Below are 16041 nucleotides of genomic sequence, written 5' to 3' on the forward strand. Positions count from 1 at the left end.
CCTGCATAATAGCAGTTTAAAATAGACAACACCACTTCACCGCACACACACACGCTAGTGCTTTTATAAATAACGCTTTTCATGACATTCGCATAAGCATATTTGATCAAGCGTTAGTCACAGACGCCCATTACCGCTGTTTGACCCAAACGTGTTAAACATGCTTGAGTAACACGGGAGTATCAGGACCGGCGCAGGTGTCTCTCACCTCACGCTCAGGTGCGTCTGAGTGTGTGACCGCTGATCTCCATTGGTTTGCAATATTTGGCAATTATAAGGACATTTAAAGCTCTGATTTGTGTGATTTTGTACACACAAAAAGTGTTTCTAATTTTTAAAATAACAACAATAATAATGGGAAAGGCCTCAAATAAATGCCACGTGCTTTGATATGTGGATATTTAATGCAGTGGCATTCAGTATTTTTTTTTAGTAAGCTGTAATTGTTTGACTACTTTTTTGCCATTGCTGTATATTCCAGTTGCTCCTAAAGACTACAGGACTGTCTTATAGCACACATACAGTCTTGTTTGAGAGCAGCGTGACCTTTCACACAGCATTAATTTAATGGTGGTCTGTGAGAATGTTTCAAACCATTTTCACAGCACAGCGACTTTATAACGGCCACAACAACATAAAATCTGCCCTGCCAGAGGTGACCGGCCCACACACACCTGACAGAGGCACACACAGCCGTCTGTCTGACACAAGCACATACACAACACTGTTTTCAAATGAAAGACACTAGGAGAAGTTGTCATGTGCCGTTCAGCCAGTTGTGCCAATGAGTGAATGTATTTCTCCACAGTTACCCGCAGCGGTCGACTGAGATCTGTCGAGTAAGATGTGGACCAAAAGTCCATGTTTTGGTGCTGCTGGTGTGTTTGTGTTTAACATTGAGATGGTAGCGTATGAGACTGACATCTACAGAAGCTCATCTGGTGTGTGTGTGTGTGTGTGTGTGTGTGTGTGTGTGTGTGAGAGAGAGCTCCATATGGCTAACAATCAGCTAATGAGAATCTCTGGAGAGCGACAGCTCACGGGACCTGAGCGATGATCTTTCCTCTGAGTGCCAGCGTTTTAACGCCAGATGACGACCTTCGATAAGAACGACATCATCTACTCGTGCAATTTGATACATGGGGCGACTACGCCAACATCCATTATCTCCGGATTCTCACTGACGACAGTGGCCCCGCGCCTGACCAGCTCGGCCATGAGGAGGCGCACGGCGGCCTCTTCGCCTGATAAAACAGCTGATCCTCTTACAGAAGGATTCTGGACTCTGATTCACGCGGCAGGTCACGGACATCACCTGGTTCCCCAGGCAACAGCGAATGTCACTTCACAGCCCACGCAGGTCTCGGCTCATGTCGAGGTTTGACGAACGCCTCCGGCCACGTTTACAGCCTGACATTTGTGCTCCCATATTTACTTGTTGTTCACGAACAAAAACACCATTTTGAAAACGTTCAGGCCGATGACGCAGATATGGGTCAGAGCTGATTCCTGTGAGACTCCAACCGTTTGTCTATCTTTCATGTACAGGTGTCATCAACACCTCTGACAATATCAGAACAACCTCATATTTCATTCTGAGACGGTGTGTGTGTGTGTGTGTGTGTGTTTAGCTTGAGGATCTGGCATTGAGTGCGTGTGATGGTTCATGGTTATCCCACAAGAGTAAACTAGCTTTCTCCTCACTAATATTTACCTCAACAGCTGACCACGGGATCAAGGACAATGTGTACATATTATGACGGGAACAAAGTGCAATTCTCCTGTAGAAAAACACGCACCCTTTCACCTCCTGTTGGTTTTATGTCTAAAGCTCAAGGCTGGTAAATGGAAGATTTCTGGTTTTTAGATTTAATCTTGAACTATCACCCCTGGCTACTCCAGGAGAACTGTTCTTTAATAAGTCAATAGTAAGTTACTTGGTACTGTATATTACTTTACAGGATGTTTAGATGGAGCATTTGGCAGATAGTTTGGGGTGTGCAAAGAGCCAGGTGAGTTAGAAATCAAGGGGAAATGACTGTGAAGTGGATTTCTGGAAACACAGCTAAACCCATTTGTCTGAAACTCTCATTGGTCAGCAAATGCTTACATTCACGAGCAATGCAACAACTTTGATAATTTAGACCTCATTAGGGCTTAGTTTCTGTTCTACAAACAGATCCATTTAAATCCGTTACAGTACAATTTGAACGAGTGTGCATATAAACCCAGCGACAGTAGTTAGCACCAGGCGTCGCTCGCTCACTGACTGCAGAGGATGGTACAGATCTGTGAAGTAGAAGGTGCTGATCCAGGGTCCTCAATGCCACTGTCAGGGCCTCAAATTTATTGTGGGCTGCTTCAGTTAGCCAGTGGAGTGAGATCAAGAGTTGAGTGACGTTTGGCATCTTGGGTTGGTTGAAGACTGGATGCACCATCATGTTCTGGATCATACTGTATGTAGAGGCTTAATTGCAGCAACAGAGCACTGCAGTAGTCCAGTATTGGCTCTGATATTATAGAGCATGACACTGCATGACTAGACTGTTGTTGAGACATGGCCAAGGAAGATTAGCTGTTTAGCCTAGCTGTATTGTGACATTGTGGCTGACTGGAAACACAAGGAATTCTGTCTTCACAAGGTTAAGCGGATGGCAGTGATCCTTCTTCCAGACTGAGATTAATTTAGATATATAAGCTGGCATTGTGGGGTTGTAAGGCTGAAATAAGCATGAATAGGACAAGCAGTGCACCTTTATGATTGTGGCCAGTGAGGTTGTGTAAATGGAGAACAGAAGGGGGCCAAGAACCAAACCCTGAGGTACCCCGTAGTTATTTGATGTGACTCAGTGACAGACGGCAGGGTCCTCCTAAAAAGATGAATTGGTTGTAAAAATGGCACCTTTTAAAACAGACAGCAATTAACTCCTTTTGCATGAAATGGAAAATGTGCTTTGGTCGGGATGCAGATAACTCCGAATAGATGCTTTAGAAATAGACATAATTAATTATTGATTTATCTTTTCTCCTTTCTATTCATTCCTGCTCTCTGAGAGAGAAAGAAATGCATCGTCTTTTGTTCCAGAGACCTTACTGGAACTGACCATGTGACCTGCTAAAGGATGCTGGGATAGGCCGATGATAAGAGCCCATCTGACATGAAAAGGTATTCTCCTCTTTAAGTGCCCAGTGTGTTAAATGAAATAATTTGCCAGAAATAAACACACACAGACAAACGATTGTGTGATGCTGAAGTCAGTGTGTTCCAAATGGCATGGATGATACCTTCCCAGGGCGCTTCGAATAGAAACAACCATTCCCAACAGAAGTGCTCAAAAATAACTACTTCAAAGGACCCTTTGAAATGAAATCATTTGTTGGGTTCAACTGATGGGCACTTCACTCCCAAGAATCTTCACACTGCATCAGAAGCTCTAAGCCTGCACAAGGTTTGCCAAGTATAACTCAAATTAAACCAGCGGCACCTGGCTTGTTGTTGATGTAGCAGTTGATGGTGTTATTATACTGTCAATTCTTTTGATCTGTTATCCTAATAAAGGAAAGAAAGGTGTTTTAACAACTGAAGAACATTAGCATTGCCTTTGTGAAATGATAACCAAAGTTCTTTAGGTTTTTTTTCCAGGTAGCCTGTAGAGGTAATAAGGCATAGGCATGAACACCTCTGAATGGAACACATTCAATTTCACACTTCCTCATAGTACTGTACATAGTGCTGTTTGTCTCTCCCTTGTTGGGGACGGAAGAGCAACAACAACAACAACAACAAACAAAGACTGGACACAAAGAGAGGAGATGAAGAATTGGCTTCCATTTCATTCTTACCCTCATTTTCTCGTTCTCTCTCGCTCTGTCGTTTTTTCTTAGCCTACAGTCTTCACAGTTAGATTTATGCCATTTATCATGCTGACACACTCGCTGTCTCTCTCCCTCTCCCTGTCTTTCTCTCCCCCGTTTCTCTAACGGATGAGCCTCATCCTGTCTGTTTAGACACACAAACCTCTCCCCATGTATAGCGTAAAGACGGAGGAAAACACTGGCTCCGCACACACACTGAAGAATGGCGTTGGTTTCGCTGAGAGGAGTTTCACAGATGGCGAGGGGAAGTGACTGTGTGAGGTGGCACAGTGGGACACGCACACACACACACACACATATACTCGTCAGGGCTGCCAGAAGGGAGTGTGTGTGTGTGTGTGTGTGTGTGTGTGTCCACCGCACGGGTTGTAAAATCTACTTCATGACTCTAGATACGTTCCCATTAGTCTGAAGAATCAACTCTCCTCAAATCACAGTGGACTCGCGGTGTCGCGGCCTCCGCTGATGAATGTCGGTGGGGCTCGTGAGACCGCAGGGAGTCCCGTTCGTCATTTTATCATTCTGAAGAGTGCTCATGAGCGCCTCCTTTGTGCATTCTCAATGCACTAGTGCGGACCTCACAGTGAACTAGGCCTTACATAGTTTGACAAAATTTAAACACATACTGACTAAATTTGACCTTGAATGCATTTTAAGTCGCTTTGGGAAAAGGTGTCTGCCAAATGCATTAATGTAAATGTGATGTAACATGCAGCTCCACCAGAACTCCGTTTCCTTGTGCAAGTCATGTGATTCCCAGACCCAGCATGATGACTAGTGGCACAACTAATTGTATAGTCTGTACGACCCCTACAGCAGACTACAACCCAACAGTCCTGCAGCTGAGGGTGTCATTTGAGACAGAGCCGAAGGCACTAACTTGAGGAACGACACTGTTTGGGTCATCAGAGTTTGACTTCTAGGAAATCTCGATGTCGTTCTAGAGAGATCCGTTTTTACCAGTTCTCATCTCACATCTGAGGTATGTGCCTCAATATGATTAATGAGCCTTTAAACTGAACCACTTAAAAAGCGTTCAAACACTCAAGTCACATTACTGGCCATCTCTTATTGTGATGTCACAGATGAAGAAAGTCTCGTGCAGTGATTATCGTGTTTCGTGAGCAGTATTGAGTTTGCCGTGCTGAAATGGCATCAGAGTATTTACACCGCAAATATAAATCTATATCAAACAGAGAGAGGGCAATTTAATTACTGTTTGATCAATACATCTTGGATTTGGTACAAATGGAGTATGAACGGAGTGTGTGTGTGTTTTCAGCGATCATGATGACGGCCCCCTGATGGGACGTAATAGTGAAAATGCCTCCTGCTCCGCCCAAACGGTCACGGCTGACTGGGCGAATAGTTCAGCCAATTAAATCCCATAATGAGCGGCGGCAGTTCAGGAAGTGTGAAATTGCAGTTGCTCTCATTCTGTGAAGAAGAAGGAGCCGCACTCGTTGGCTTATTGATCCCGTGTTTTATTTTATTTTATTATTTCATTTATTTATTTATTTTTGGTGAGAGGTTTGTTGTTTGTTGAATGTACGAGTCCCTTAAAATAGCACCGCTAAACGAACAGTGTCTGATTTAGCTCACCCAAAAACACAATTTTCTTTCCCTCACGTCTTTAGAAACATGTATGACTGACTTTCTTCAGTGGAACTCAAATTGAGATGTTCTGAAGAATGTACCGGCCACTCTTTTCCATTCAGTGAATGGCAACTGGATACAAATAATTTAAATCTATTATAACAGTGTTCCATACGACTTCATAAGACTGCATTCCATAATCCATTCTAAAACAGCATGAGGAAAGGGTAGAAATTTGATCTGTTATTTACTGAAAATCTGTATTTCCACTGTCTTTGGGAGTGTATGAGGGAATGATGATTGATGGAGCAATGGTGCTTTCGGGTCTATTTTTTTTTAAGACTTTCAGTTCAAATCCATTGCAAGTAAAAAGAAAAGAGTGACTGGTACATTATTTATAATATTTCCTTTTGTTCCACAGAAGAAAGAAAGGTTCAGAAGGGCGAATAAATGACAGGAATTTTCTACTTTCTACTTTCATTTCAGCTCATTTACATGCAAAATATCGCACTTATTCTTTCTATGCAAATATTTAAAATACAGTATTAAGACAATATGCAACGAGTGATGTGTGTGTGTTCTTACAAGTGTTGTTGATTTGCACTCTCTGTTCTACACTAATTAGCTGCACTCATATGCATCATGAATATTCATAATCTAGCATTTAATTTGCATGCAGGTGATGATTACTAGATTTGGGTGACGCCCCCTTGAGAATTGTCCAATGCCGTCTTACTTCACGTCTGACAGACCCGTTAAAAAGAGCCGTGTCGATGAGGAAAAACTGCTTCTGCTCTTCTGTGTGTCTGTGTGTGGAACAATCCCATAATGCAATGGGACAAAAGCCGTTCAATTTCATTAACTGCAAAGTCATCAATGGGACGGCCGCACTGAACACACTCACACTTTAAGAAGGATCGTATGTGTGTGTGTGTGTGTGTGTGTGTGTGTGTGTGAAACAGCAGACGCTAAACAGCTGCCGCTGTGCAAAGCTTGTGGGCATGACAAACACGAGTGCGAGTGCGAACACTGCCCTCTGACTGTCTGTCCGTCTGTCTCTCTCGCTCTCTATAATGTCAGCCGTCTATTTCCTAAAGAGCTGTTTCCACTTTTCCACTTATAAGTATTTTTATATCTCACTACAATCAGAAAACAGTCAGTCATTCAGACACAAGCTTTTAGAGATCATTAGCGTGACTGTGAACAAAAAGATTGCATCTAAAGTTTTAAAGAAAGAGAAAAAGCAGAAATAGGGGTCGTGAAAATTATTATTATTATTATTATTTATTTAATATTGTTTATTTAATATTCTTATTTAATTATAATTAATACATATTTAAGAATTAAAATAATGACAGTTGGCAACTAAACCTATCACAGATATGAAGATTTAAAATAAATGCACATTTGATATGTTTTTTTTTTTTTAGACCATAATCAGTGTTTATTTTGATCCTGAAGTGAATCATTATGTTTCTGACAGCACACTGAAGGCTGTTCTGCTAACTAGATGTTAGCTCAGATGATATTTAATAATTACTGCAACAACAAAAAAAAATGTGTGGTTGTGCTGTGGTTTGTTCATAACCACAACAAAAACTGAACATTTATGCTAGTCCAAGGTTTACAGTGTCATTTTAGCTTTTTATTTTAGAATCGATTCACATGAACTTGACTTCAGCTTTTTCTACTTCAGCCTGAAATGTCAAGACATCCTCCATAAAAGTCATCTGAACCTGACAATGCCTTTTTTTAAATTCCATGTTGTTATAAAAAGCTATAAAAAGTGCATACACTCATCCTCAAGAGTGCTTGCAGAGACGCCTGTCCTCACTTTCACAGGCTACGATATGAAATCCTGCTTGACGTCAGAAAGAGAGAACTGCACTGAAACCTCTTTCTGATTTGCGTACAACAATAGCTGACATCTTTTTGAACCGTTTTTACTTACTGAAGAATGACAATGAGTGAAATATGAACTAGGAAATCGGTAATTGGTAGTTTAATGATTTATGATCAATTGTTGGTGGATAATTTTGGTAATTTCAGACTTTTAGCTGTGGTTGATCAGACTGAAATGATCTCAAAATGGTGTCTCTCAGACACAGATATGTTTGTGTTTTTATTATTCTCACATGTGTTTGACTGTAATTGTACAGCAGACAGACTCACACCCTCAGCTGACGCCTACACTCACTGAACAGGAACCTTGAACGCTTCAGATCGCTCTAAACGCACAGCAGCGTGATCCTGAATTTAGCACAGCATTTTTGGGTGAAACAGAACATTTAATTTGATTGAACTTTATCCTCCATATTGGGCGGCTCTTTTTCCCATCGTCTCCGTGGGTCGATCCGTAGGTTTGGGAAGCTCTAGAGTCTCTCTCTCTCTCTCTATGATGGTTCCTGATTATTCCTGTCATTTTCCGCTCCGGAACAGCGCAACACTAATTAAAGCCTGAAGCTGCAAACGAGCTGACAATATTCTACTACCACAGCAAAACTTACAGAGTGCTAAAATTAAACACCATCACCATCATGTGACCACATACAGATCCTGAACACATATAAACTCACAGATATCACACGCTGAACGGTGATGGACGGCTCGCCATTTCAATTAAATTACCATTCATGCAAATTAGTCACATGTGGATTTGATAGAGCCTGCACAAAATGCAAATAACAACCTGTCTGGCAGCCATATGCAAATATTGATCTAACAATCATCTTCATAACACACCAAATAAATGAAACCTCAAAATCACCACAGCAGAACAATGACGAAAAACAAACAACACGCCACGTGACTGATCATGTGACACGTCACGTGTTTGATTGCGTTTAACATCCTCTCTGCACTTAACTGTCTTTTAGCTGTGGTTGATCAGACTGAAATGATCTCAAAATGGTGGCGTTTATGAAAGTGTCTCTCAGACACAGATATGTTTGTGTTTTTATTATTCTCACATGCGTTTGACTGTAATTGTACAGCAGACAGACTCACACCCTCAGCTGACGCCTACACTCACTGAACAGGAACCTTGAACGCTTCAGATCGCTCTAAACGCACAGCAGCGTGATCCTGAATTTAGCACAGCATTTTTGGGTGAAACAGAACATTTAATTTGATTGAACTTTATCCTCCATATTGGGCGGCTCTTTTTCCCATCGTCTCCGTGGGTCGATCCGTAGGTTTGGGAAGCTCTAGAGTCTCTCTCTCTCTCTCTATGATGGTTCCTGATTATTCCTGTCATTTTCCGCTCCGGAACAGCGCAACACTAATTAAAGCCTGAAGCTGCAAACGAGCTGACAATATTCTACTACCACAGCAAAACTTACAGAGTGCTAAAATTAAACACCATCACCATCATGTGACCACATACAGATCCTGAACACATATAAACTCACAGATATCACACGCTGAACGGTGATGGACGGCTCGCCATTTCAATTAAATTACCATTCATGCAAATTAGTCACATGTGGATTTGATAGAGCCTGCACAAAATGCAAATAACAACCTGTCTGGCAGCCATATGCAAATATTGATCTAACAATCATCTTCATAACACACCAAATAAATGAAACCTCAAAATCACCACAGCAGAACAATGACGAAAAACAAACAACACGCCACGTGACTGATCATGTGACACGTCACGTGTTTGATTGCGTTTAACATCCTCTCTGCACTTAACTGTCCTGAATGTGCGCTTGTAGTGTACTACAAACCTTAAAAGAATATTTAAAAACTGTACTTGTAGATCATATAATATTAATGCAATAAAAGGCCACTTCTTACAGAGAGACACTTCCATCACTATGTTTCTAAACACACTTAAGTGCACTTTTAAAAAGTGAACTTTGCAATAATGTCAAATTAAAAGATTTACTTTAAAGTTAATTTTAAGTCATTATGTTTTAATAATCTTGTATGGCGTTTTAAAGAAGTACATTTATTTTGATGTGCTGACTAACATACTAAAGCACATGTAAAGAACTTAATTATCATTTTAACTCTAGTGTGTTATTCAGTATTACATTTAAAGTTAATCGATTTTAAATGCACTAAATCACATCATCATTACACAAATATTGTTAAACACGTGGTATACGAGTTTTAATATACTGTCATTATTTTAGTTGAACATAAATTCAGCAGTACTTCAAAGACAATGTAAGTAATTATGAAATTATCTATACAAAGATGTACTTAAGTCCAACTTAAGTGGGTCAAAAACACTCTAAAGTTCAGATAATTGCATTTCATATAAATTCAAACTATAGAACGTGTTCCTTTAATTGCTATTAACATGCAATCTAAAAACATTACATTCAGTTCACACTTAAGTATATTATTTTATTTAATTGTTTATATCCGTACTCTTTTTAAAAGTAAGCTCAAGTGCACTTCTTTTTCACATAGGTGACCTGAGCTAGTTCTATTATAGTTTGCGTTTGTTAAACATCACGCTTGAGGCAGGGTTAAGTTGTTGGTCTGAGTATCATCACGTCTCCCCTCTCCTGAAATTGATAAATAATAATAAACATAAATAGCTATTGACGAGTCTTCTAATGTATTCTTTATTTGAAATCTTTTTCAGACATGGTTCATGGTGTGTGTGTGTGTGTGTGTGGAGCTGCAGCTGTTTTGCGGTGTGCTTGTGTTAGTCCTGTATCTCACATCTTGTTTAGTTTTGGTTTGGGATTTTCAGTATCTTTTCCATTTCTACGTTTGCAGCTTCACTGTAAAACTTTGAGGTTTGACAGGAACAGAGACATCAGGACACCAGGAGATTTGGCGTCCCGATCAGCTGTGTTCGGCTCAAACTATCAAACACACAGCACATCTGACCCGGCCCCGTAGTAAACAGTACATACGAGCAGAGAGCAGCAGATGAGAGGTGAGACTTACACTCGGCGCTGGAGAGCAGGACCGAGGCGGTGAGCAGCAGGAGACAGTGTCGGATGGAGGGTAACGCTACACAGATGCTTGGCGCGGGCATGATGTTACGACTCACCCGCGGAGTGTGCCAGCTCACAACGCTCCTGCAACGCTCTCACAACCTGCAGAGAGAGACACACACACCAGAGCAATCAATCCATCAGAACACAGAAAAGAGAAGTCAAATATTCATGAACACACTATTTTGGAATTTAAAGCAACAGGCAAAACCATTGTTTTTTTTTTATGCACTGGTAAGTTTTAAAGTCTATTTTGCTCCATTAAATGTCTTATTTCAGACTAGTGGAAAGAAAACAAAACATTGAAGTGTTTATTTCATTGCACTTTATCTATTGGCATCTGTAGATTGCAATTCCTATCCATATCTTTAACAAGTTTTTTCTCCACTTCAGCAGCACTTACACACACCAAAACTTAGAGCTTTATTCCTGTCTATATTCTGAAGGTTTTTACTGAGGGGTTTGTTCTAGAGGTCGACCGATAGTGGATTTTGCCGATACCGATAGCTAGGTTGGACATGGACGCAACCCGGAAAACTATCGGCATGGATTTTTGTCGATAACCGATAGTTCCAGCAATCAACTATCGGTGCCGATTAATCGGCAAAACCGATACATCGGTCGACCTCTAGTTTGTTCATATATATCATTCACACTGATTTATACAACATTTTATACACAAGCTTCAGTCTGGATCCAGAACACCTGAGAAGAGACGATGTTCCTAAAAACATGGAGAAAATGTGTATTTTTCCAGTATCTTCTGATTTATGGAGCGATGAAAAGAGAAATACAATGTAAAAACCTTTAATATGTCAGCAAAATCAAACAAGAATATTGAACCTGACTTTATCCAATGTTCAGAAAACTTTATGCAAATTGGTGCATATAAGCATAATTTGCATATTTAAATGTACAATTTCAGAAAATGTCGTAATGTACTGTGATTAAATCAACTGGGGAAGTATGCTGAAATCTATTAGTTACAATTGTTTTACCCTGTTCATTTGTAGTGTTTTGCCTTAATAAGCTTTTGTCTTGGCAATCAATAAGTGCTGAGCACTACATTAAACACACACACACACACACACACACAAACTCCCCATTCAAATGAGCTTACTCGCTAAACACATCTCTTTAACAATCAGATGATGTCTTTTATTGTTTGTGATCAGATTCAATTCAAGTGAAGCACACTCATTTAAAAGCACAGTTTGCAGAAGCATGTCTTCACAGAGCGTTCAGCAGTGAAACCTCTCCATTACTATGGTACAAACACAGGCGACGCAGGCCGGACTTCTGCTCACGCGCGGAAGTCAGAGTTGGCTCGCTCTCGTCGCCCGCTGGCCGCTGTCACACGCACGGCCACGCTTGCTATTTCCGTTCACGATAGCATCGCTGGCTCGGGCCAGGCCTTTATGAGCTCATTTCGACTGCAAACGCACGCATTCATCAATGCGAGATGCCAGTCTGTGTAATATTTGTGTGATTAATTAATAGTTCAGATATCAGCTGCTCCCGTCTCGTGTTCGGCGCCGCTTTCATCCGCAGCTTTTGTTGGGAGAGCGAGACAGACGGAGAGACAGACACATCCATTATGTGTGTTTTGTATCTGCTCTCGATGAGCCGGTTCTTTGTTGAATGTGAATTTCCATCACACTCGCACGCGGAGCAAACGCTCTCTCTAGAAATCTGACAGATAAGTAATATCGCATGTCGCCCACGTTGGCAGGCGATTTGTAAATAAACGAGAAAATGGCCGTGTTTTTTTCTCCTCTTGTTACTCATCTGTCTGACATTGATCCAGAGAGAGAGACGGACTCGACTGAAAATCACATCAACTCATTCACACGCCAAAGCACGAGGGAAAGTCTTTAGTGAACGTCTCTTATGAAGCTCGGGGTCATTCTTCACGCCGTTCTGCCGCTTGTGTTGCTCATTAACATTTATGCAAATAATCAATATCAGCTGCAGGCGTTGAGTGTGTTCATACTGAGACTGGGGTAAACATTACAGCTCTGTCGTTCCAACATCTCCTCATTCTGTTAGCAAATACACACATTTTAATAATAGATTATCATTTGTTATGCATTGTAGCTTTTATTTCCTTTTTTTTTCCATGCTAAGGTTGATATTTCTACAACTGAACACATGCAAAATTAAATGCATTACATTTTAAGCTGTTAAACTGTCCATCCAGGCATCTGTGCATCTGTCATCTGATTCAAATGAATCAGAACAATGATTCTGGTGTTGCTCTGACCTCAGAACGAAACACTTACAGATATATTAAACATCTGTAATAACCACAAACAGTCCAGCATAAGCTTGAAACGACGCAATGCCGTCTATTAAAATGTCTTTAACAGAAATGTTTCACATGGAGGAGATTAGAAACACACTGACTACTGGAACACAAATCACACACACACACACACACACACACACACACACACACACTGTCTTGTTTCTTCCACAGTGAGAAAACATCTGACAATGTCTGTGTAAAAGAGAACAGCATCCAGAGGTCAGAGGTCACCGTATGGCCACCAGTGTCTGACTGACCGATTAACAGTGACTGAGAGACGCATAAACCATTTCTCATCGAATGATCTGAGCTCTGATCTACATTCATTTCCCTGCTCTATCCTTGTGAAAAAATACACTTGAGCATGAACTAATGAACTTTAAAAGAACACACTTAAGTGTGAACTGAATGTAATATTTTAAGACACTTAATCAGACTTTAATTGCAATTACATTAAAATGTATTATAGTTTAACTTATATGAAAAGCAATTAGCTGAACTTAAGAGTGTTTTTGACCCATTTAAGTAGGACTTGAGCACATCTTTACATGTAATTTCATAGTTCTATTGTCTCTGAAATGTGGTTAAAGCACTGCTGAATGTACTGTCGAGTATTTATGATAAACTAAAATATATTTTAATGTTGTTTCTGTTGAAACGTGTCTGTCATGTATTTAAATATATTAGTAATGATGATGCTGCAATTCAGTTTATCTAAAATATATTAACTTTAAATGTAATATTGAATAACACACTACCGTTAAAATGATAATTAAGTTATTTTCATGCGCTTTAGTATGTTAGTCAGCACATCAAAATAAGTGTACTTCTTTAAAACACCATAAAAGATTATTAAAACATAATGATTTAAAATGAACTTTAAAGTAAAACTTTTAATTTGACATTATTACAAAGGTCACTTTAAAAGTGTACTTAATTGTGTTTAGAAACAGCCATGAAAGTGTCTCTATTTAAGTCACTTAAGTGGCCTTTTATTTCCTTAATAATATATTATATATTTTGTACAGTTTAAAAAAAAAATACTTTTAAGTTTTGAAGTACACTACAAGTGCACATTTCTATTTTCACACTTTTTCACACGGTATAGTCTTACTGTATTTACTGTACAGTCTTATTGTAGTTAATACTTAAATGAAACATACGTGTCTAGAAACAGTTGTGAAAGAGCAAAGTCTGAGCAAAAAGCTAAAATACATCTCACACTCACACACACACACACACACACACACACACTCTCACACACACTCTCACACACACTCTCTCTCTCTCACACACACACTCACTCACTCACACACACACACACACACACACACACACACACACTCTTTAGCAAGGATGCTTAAAATTGATCAAAAGTGATGATAAAGGCATTTATAATGTTACAAAAGATTTCTATTTCAGATAAATAGTGTTCATATCGATATCGGAATTATATCGTATCGACCGAAATTAAGAAATATATCGTGATATCAATTTTGGCCATATCGTCCAGCCCTAACTCACACACACACAAAGACTGACTCACTCACACACACACACACACTTACGCGTGATCAGTGGCTGTACCAGTCGTGTCATGATATCATGTAATCCCGCGGCCGCTGAGTAGCGTGACCTTTACTCGATCTCTGGCCGCGCAGTGCTTCATCAATCGTATCTCATCCCATCGGATGTGTTCTGCTCTGAAAACTCTTCTTCTGCTGCTGGTTTGAAGTAAAGCTCATGGTGTTCATGCTACGCTCAAAGGCCAGCCGTAATTAAATGCCAAGTGTCTGCTATTGTCTAAATGCTAATTATGTGTGATAGAGTCGTGGCTAAATTACATTACAGAGAACAGCGGGCGTTTGTGCCGCTGATGGGACCCGTACGCGGGGACTTTAGCGGCGCTTTAGCGCACAATATCCGCTGCTGTAGAGATGACAACGCCAGCGGCACTAAACCTGTTAGCAGAGGAGTGCCGCGGATCAAGATCGGCTGTGAGAACTCAAAGGTCATAGTCTCTCATAACAGAATGCAGAACAAATACAACAATGATGGTTTCTGAAATAAAATTCTTGAATACTAATGGCATTTAATGAAGCTACTCTCAGATCATTAGGACTGGGTAAAAACACTGATTTTTCAGATGAATTTATTAAAAAAATATTTTAAATACATCGAAAAATAATTCATATATAAATAATTTTCATTTACAAACTGCTAATAAATTTAACAATTAATTAGAAATGGCAAGCAACACATGGAAAGACTGAAATAGTATTTTCTTGTAAAACGTGTATATAGTATATATATACAGTATATACACACACACACAGAGTTCTGGAATGAGCAAAACGCAGTTTAGAGCATATGTAATCGCTCTGAGGACACGCCGATAGTAACGGACATGAAACAGGGTAAATTAAATAAGCATTCTTGTGTATGCATTTCAACGGGGGTTCACCATATTCATCGACGATTATCCCAGTGTTCATGTTCGTTATTCTAAGGTTGATCTTTTCATTGTGATGAGTGTGTGGTTGATTTCAGCTGCACGCAGCGTCAGAAGCACGCGCTTATCGCAGTCATATCAATGAAAGTGTTGCGGAAAGAAGGGATTTTTGAGTTAAGAGTTATCCCTTAAGATCACTATCTATGGTTGATGTAATCCTGAATGAAATGCATTATGGGTAGTGTAGTTCGGAGAAATGTGCTCGTTGTGACGTATGCTCTAGCTGTGCTGTGTAGTTCAGGAAACGGAGAAAGAATGTTTATATTCTGCTTTTATTTCATTTCATTCAAGTTCAGTCCACCCAGGAGTTTTCGTGCACTGTAACCCTGATAACTTTTATCTACACCAGAGAGTAAATGGCATTCATCGGCTAACTTTGTCCGTCTCATTGCACAGACATAAATTAACCAGCTATTACTCTGCCGCTGCGACTGATGAAGTGGAGAAAGTAACAACAGTTATCAAATGACTAATTTATGATATTTGCTCAGGTGGGTGCTTGGGTCTTATCTATCTGATTGCAACGTATATCCATTTTGTTAATTAAATATTACACATAATGTGCGTCTAATTAGAGTTAAGCCAGTTGGCATGGTAGCCAAGGCTCACATAGTCATAGCCCACTAGTGTTAAGCCGGTCGGCGTGGTAGCCCAGGCACACATAGATAGTGGCCACTTGTGTTAAGCCGGTCGGCGTGGTAGCCCAGGCTCACATAGTCATAGGCCACTAGTGTTAAGCCGGTCGGCGTGGTAGCCCAGGCTCACATAGTCATAGGCCACTA

General features: G+C 40.2%; 1 protein-coding gene across 1 annotated transcript in view; it reads right to left on the minus strand.

Moving 5' to 3' along the window:
- Positions 1 to 16041, minus strand: part of LOC107724002 (receptor-type tyrosine-protein phosphatase delta-like) — a gene marked incomplete at its 3' end in the record, with an annotated part of 266996 nt that overhangs the window by 54641 nt on the left and 196314 nt on the right. The window contains exon 8 of the mRNA XM_016532768.1: positions 10390 to 10541. Within this exon, the coding sequence (XP_016388254.1) occupies positions 10390 to 10480 (91 nt within the window). The remainder of the gene's footprint in view (positions 1 to 10389; positions 10542 to 16041) is intronic.

The sequence above is a fragment of the Sinocyclocheilus rhinocerous genome, unplaced genomic scaffold, assembly GCF_001515625.1.
Source record: "Sinocyclocheilus rhinocerous isolate Xijiao unplaced genomic scaffold, SAMN03320098_v1.1 scaffold2771, whole genome shotgun sequence".
Classification (NCBI taxonomy): domain Eukaryota; kingdom Metazoa; phylum Chordata; class Actinopteri; order Cypriniformes; family Cyprinidae; genus Sinocyclocheilus; species Sinocyclocheilus rhinocerous.